Source organism: Sinocyclocheilus anshuiensis, unplaced genomic scaffold (assembly GCF_001515605.1).
Source record: "Sinocyclocheilus anshuiensis isolate Anshui unplaced genomic scaffold, SAMN03320099.WGS_v1.1 scaffold454, whole genome shotgun sequence".
Taxonomy (NCBI): Eukaryota; Metazoa; Chordata; class Actinopteri; order Cypriniformes; family Cyprinidae; genus Sinocyclocheilus; species Sinocyclocheilus anshuiensis.
Genome location: NW_015548217.1, coordinates 4,826,179 through 4,831,677, shown reverse-complemented (window position 1 = coordinate 4,831,677; position 5,499 = coordinate 4,826,179). Strand labels below are relative to the sequence as shown.

Here is a 5,499-nt window from a genome sequence, read left to right as displayed (position 1 = left end):
CCTTCAGGGAACGAGGGTTACCATACGTAACCGAGACGATTTTCTCTCTGAGATCTATAACTCTACTTTAAGTGTTTTTTCCTCTTTTCGGTGCTCCAGTGTTGTCATATCGGCTCTACTTCAAACAGAGAATTCCATTTTAATTTTCTGCCTTGTACAATGTACAATCAATTATCTGGAGAGGCCTTTCAAATTACACAACATACCAGACAGATGAGCTAGGCATGCAGCTGGAAAAGAACCTACAACAGGCCTTTTTGTTTCCACACCGTAACCTATTACTCATTTCATGTGCGGTGGAAATTAATATGGACCGCTTAACGGCTTTGAAATGTGTCTAAATTTGACAATTCGAGAGGAATTTTCAAACAGCCCTTTCATCTTCTCTGTAATCATTTGCTTATTCATGTGAAAATAATAACTCAATTTTCATTCCCTTCCACGGCCGTGCTCTCCTTTTTTCATATATACGCTTAACTGGAGAGACATTTGCAAATCACCATGGATTTATTGGCTTTTAGGGATAAAAATAAGCACACGGTTTCTATAAGAACAAAACTGCAGCATGCATTGTGCCCCATTGCATATTGGTTTCTAAGACGTGATAGGAAAACATTTCCACCGCAGCTGCTGTCAACAAAATGTCTTGTCGATTAATAAAAAAAAGAGAGAGAGAGAGCACTGTCATGATTTCCTCCACAATTCATCTCTTTCAAATTGATTTGTGAACAAAACTCGGAGGGAGCTTATGGAAAATGGAACTGGGGAAACCTTGTGCTCTGCAGTCCAGAGATTCACAGAAAATAACAGAATCGGGCACAGCTAATAAATCGCCTGCTGTCAGTCAGGCAGACAAATAGCATTTGATTTCCATGCTGTACTGCAGCGGTCAGAGCTTCCAAATCAGCCCAAATAATTATGTTAAAACCAGCTGCTCCTGACAGCGCTATTCTCACACGTCTGTGACAGCTTATTTGTTGAGAAGAGGAAAGGCACCCTGCCTGAAGTGGTCTGTCATGGTTGTTCTTCCAGCCAACTTTTTAGGGACCAGGCACCTATTGTATCTGTATTATTATTCTGCATTTTCTGCACTCAACCTTATGACAGCCCTAAGAAACCATGCACACTGGACAGGAATGTACACTACTTGTGAAAAGTTTGGAAGAATTATTTTGTAATGTTTTTGAAAGAAGTTCTTCTGCTCCCCAAGACTGCATTTATTTGATCAAAAAATACAATAGTAATATTGTGAAATATTATAACAATTTAAAAGAACTGTTTTCTATTTTAATGTATATTTAAAATAGTTTTCTATTTTACATTTTTTTAACCGCTAAGCTGAATTTTCAGCATCAATACTACAATCTTCAGTGTCACATGATACTTCAGAAATCATGCTTCTTATTATTAATGTTGAAAACAGTTTTGCTGCTTAATATTTTGTGGAAACTGTTATACACTACCATTCAAAAGTTTAGAGTAAGAATTGTAATTTCCAGCAAGGATGCACTTATTTTTTTTTACAAAATATTAAGCTAAAATATTAAGCCAACATTTATATTCCAACATTGATAATAATAATAATAATAACCATTATTAATAATTGAGTGCCAATAAAATTTGATAATAGAGCAGCAAATCAGCATATTAGAATAATTTCTGAAGGATAATGTGACCCTAAAAACTGGAGTATTGATGCTGAAAATTCAGCTTTGCCATCACAGGAATATATTACATTTTTTAAATATTAAAATACAAAACAGTTAATTTTGAATTGTAATAATATTTCACAGCATTACTGTTTTTGTTGAGCCTTGATGAGCATAAGAGACTTCTTAAAAAAAAAAAAAAAAGTACCTAAGGCCAATTTTGGCGCTACTAGTCACTCAAATGTTTTAGCCCCATTGGAGGTTTTAATTACATACAATTGTGCTATTGATGTGCTTGGCACTGTACATTTTTGTGTTGCATCTAAACAGGCTACAAGGACACAATGAAAAACTGACCAGCTCTGGGACTTTAACTGAGGCGTCCTTTTCGCTCCCAGGTTTTTGTTCGTCCTTTGGCCGCTTCATGGCTGTCATCTTTGTTTTTACAATGCCCTCCTGAGCACTTCCCTCTTGTTTGCGGGCTTTGACGGGTGGAAGGGGTTTGTCTTCCTCTCCTTTAGTAAATCTCTCATAGGGTAGGATGAGCCTGAGGAAAAGGAGGAAGTGATACGGGTTAGCAGAATCAGACTGATTCATCATCTGTTTGCACTTCTATTATTTTAAACATTCCTGTCTTCTTCCTCTGCTGTTAATAATAATAACTGATATCATTGTTTCCTGAAGGCTTTATCTGTTATCCTAGACAAACTGAAACTGACTCATGAAACAAAAAGAAACATCTCCTTCCTGTGAACCAATGTTACAGTAAATGTGGTTTTGTTCATAATAGATGACTGTTTTTTTCATACAGATACTTTTAACCCTATGGGCTTGTAAGAAATATACTCTCTTAAAACTCACTAGATTATTTTGAACTTAATTTAGATTTTAAATCACAAACCACCATTCAACTCGTGATAGAAATTACATTATTATATACATTAATGCCATTTCAATAAAATGATTAATTTGTCTTGCTAACTTAGGCTTATATTTAATTGCTAGAATTCAAGTATAAATATTCATATTGCTAATTTTGCACAATTATTTACTTGTGTCAAGAACGCTCTTTACTAGCTGCGTTTCCATCCACCTATTTTTATGCGCATTTTGGAATATCGCATAAAAAAGCGCTGGATGGAAACGCCAAGATGCGCATAAATTCTAAAAATACGCATAAAAAACTTATGCGCACATTTGAGTAGGATAAACTTTTTATCTGATAAGAAAAAATGCAAGATAAACTACGATGGAAACACATTTACCAAATAAATTCCTCCATGCGCATCGAAAAAGTCATGTGACTTTGCGCTATGAGACGCGATAACTTGACTAGCAGCGGACCGATCTCGTTCACAGCATCTATAGGTTGTTATGGTCATTCTGAAATGCCTGAGCATTTCGTCAAAGTATAATTGTCTTACACGACTGCGTTCCCAAACAGCAGCATCCACCTCCGGTTACATCTGCTCTCTCCGAGGTGCAAGTAATTTATATCATATATGAAAATTATTATATTCAGTGGCTTCTCCTATATTCTTAGTGATATTTAGTGCCACAGTTTACCAGGACGTGACGATTTTGTTCACTTTGACTCGTTGGATGGAAACGGTGCTTTATTCACATATGTTTTATGTGATATTCCGGTTTTGCGCATAAGTTTAATTCGAATCTTTGGATGGAAACATAGCTACTGACACTGTTGCTAACTTAAATTATCAAACAGACAAAAATTGGGGTTAGGGTGGAAATGGAATCTCAACTTAGGAATGGTGGTAATTTTTGAAAAATAAATTAAAAATAATTTTCACACAATAATGAATTGTTTGTTTACATTACTCTTTGTTTTGATTGTCATGGTTTATAAAAATAAAATAAACAATTTAAGAGTGTAATGCCATATTTTAAAATAACATTTTCTAAATGCATGTTATTGATCTCACTGTAACCAATTCTTTCATGCATGTTTAATTTTTACTTTTTTTTTCTCGTAAATTTTTCTTTTTCCGTTACACTCGAATATACGTCACAATATGGAATAAAAGATCTGTCACTACTTCTGTTTCATTGCGACTTTAAGATTAAAAGTCGACGTTTTAGTCACAGGTAAAAACAATACAATTTATATAAAAAAGGCAAAAATAAATAATAAAAGTCATGTTAATAGTTTCCAAGAAAGTTTGAAGTAAAACCCTGTTCATGTTAGTGAACAGTCAGCAACTGAGGCGTAAAAGTGTGTTAACAGAATCAAAGCCAAGATGACAATAGATATGAAATTATGATTTACTTGAGAATGTTATTGGGGATGGAGGATCTGCCTTTCTACTCTTGTAGTTTTAAGTTTTTATAAGGTGTCCGATGTGATTAATGAGTCTGGCTGGGAACTGTTGGAGGCATGCGGAATTATAAATATATCCTCTCTAGTACACCAGTCCTAATCCAAATACATCTCGTGCATCACGATACACGAATGCAAAAAAGGAGCAGCAGGAGAAGCCAAACATAAATATGATGGAGATGGCTTAATGCGACAGACAGCTCTATTACAATTATTTGTGATTTTTTTTTGTCTAGTTTCCCTCTTTTCATTCCCTTCATTCTTGTTTAATAAGATCTGTTGGTTTGTCAAGAGGGATTCATCTGCTTTAGTTTGTAGCTGTGTGTTTACTCAACGCCGGGATGTTCGGGGCTCTCAGAGGCGGGACGCACTGAGCATGCTCAGACAGGGGCTGTGCGCGAAAACTATGCTGGCTGAGGTTTAGCGGCCGGCCAGTGGCAAAGCTAAGCAGGAGCCCAGAGGGAACATTCATCTTCAGATCCCATTACCAAATTTTTTGGCTATTGCTAAAAATATACCCAAGCGACTTAAGACTGGTTTTGTGGTCTAGGGTCACATATGTAAGTGTTCTGCAATTCATTTGGATGACACGTTTAATTTTTGTACCACATAACTGCTGTATATAAGTCATCTGCAATTTTATCTACCACTTGAAAAAGTGAAATGAGACTAAAATCTAAAATTTGCTGAAATTCCAATTTTTTGATGAGAAAAATACAAATTTAGTTTCAGTTTGATTTCATTTGAAACATTTGATTTCATCAAATCTTTTTAAATATTACTTTTTTTTTAAATACTGCTGAAAAAGTGAAATGTAACAGTATCTAAAATTTGCGGATATTCATGTGTTCATAATAAAATCCAAATTTAGTGTCATCTTTATTTATACAATATGAAAGGACAAAATATTTAATATGGGTCTACCTGCAATTTGATTTCATAAAATAATTGGAAATATTTCACTTTTTTTTTTTTTTTATACAGATTCTCATTGCTGCTTTTTGTTGGTTCTGTAGACGTTTTTTTCTTGCATTGTCGCTTATAACTTCAGGTCTGGTGAAGCATAAAATAATGTAATTTGACAGTGAAGGAAAACATGATATGCAATACCTATATTACATTCCGTAGTAATATTACATGCAATCCCAAAGAGCTGCAAGACTGAAAGCACATCAATGACAGGAAGTAGGTTTTCCAAGAAAAGAGCAAGACCACTGACAGGGCCGGCCTTCAAAATAAAAATAAACAAATGGAAAAAGGCAAATGCACCATTTTATCACAAATGGTGTGGTGGGATACATTTAGCTAGGAAATGAACCAAAAACCTCCTTGATGTTCTGAACGTGTACTCACTGTGGGAGTACAAAGAAGTGCCACAAGAGCGATCTATTTACAGGACTATTTCCTCTCATGTGGCTGGAAACGAGGCTCATCCCCCTTCCTGTCCCCATTCCAAACATCTCGACAAAGACCGAATACATCCTTGAACCCGAGTTTAACCGAACCGAACCG

General features: G+C 35.4%; 1 protein-coding gene across 1 annotated transcript in view; it reads right to left on the bottom strand.

Moving 5' to 3' along the window:
* LOC107654064 (AT-rich interactive domain-containing protein 5B-like) overlaps positions 1 to 5,499 on the bottom strand; it is a 129,264-nt gene that overhangs the window by 11,340 nt on the left and 112,425 nt on the right. Inside the window, exon 9 of the mRNA XM_016440991.1 lies at positions 2,007 to 2,196. Within this exon, the coding sequence (XP_016296477.1) occupies positions 2,007 to 2,196 (190 nt within the window). The remainder of the gene's footprint in view (positions 1 to 2,006; positions 2,197 to 5,499) is intronic.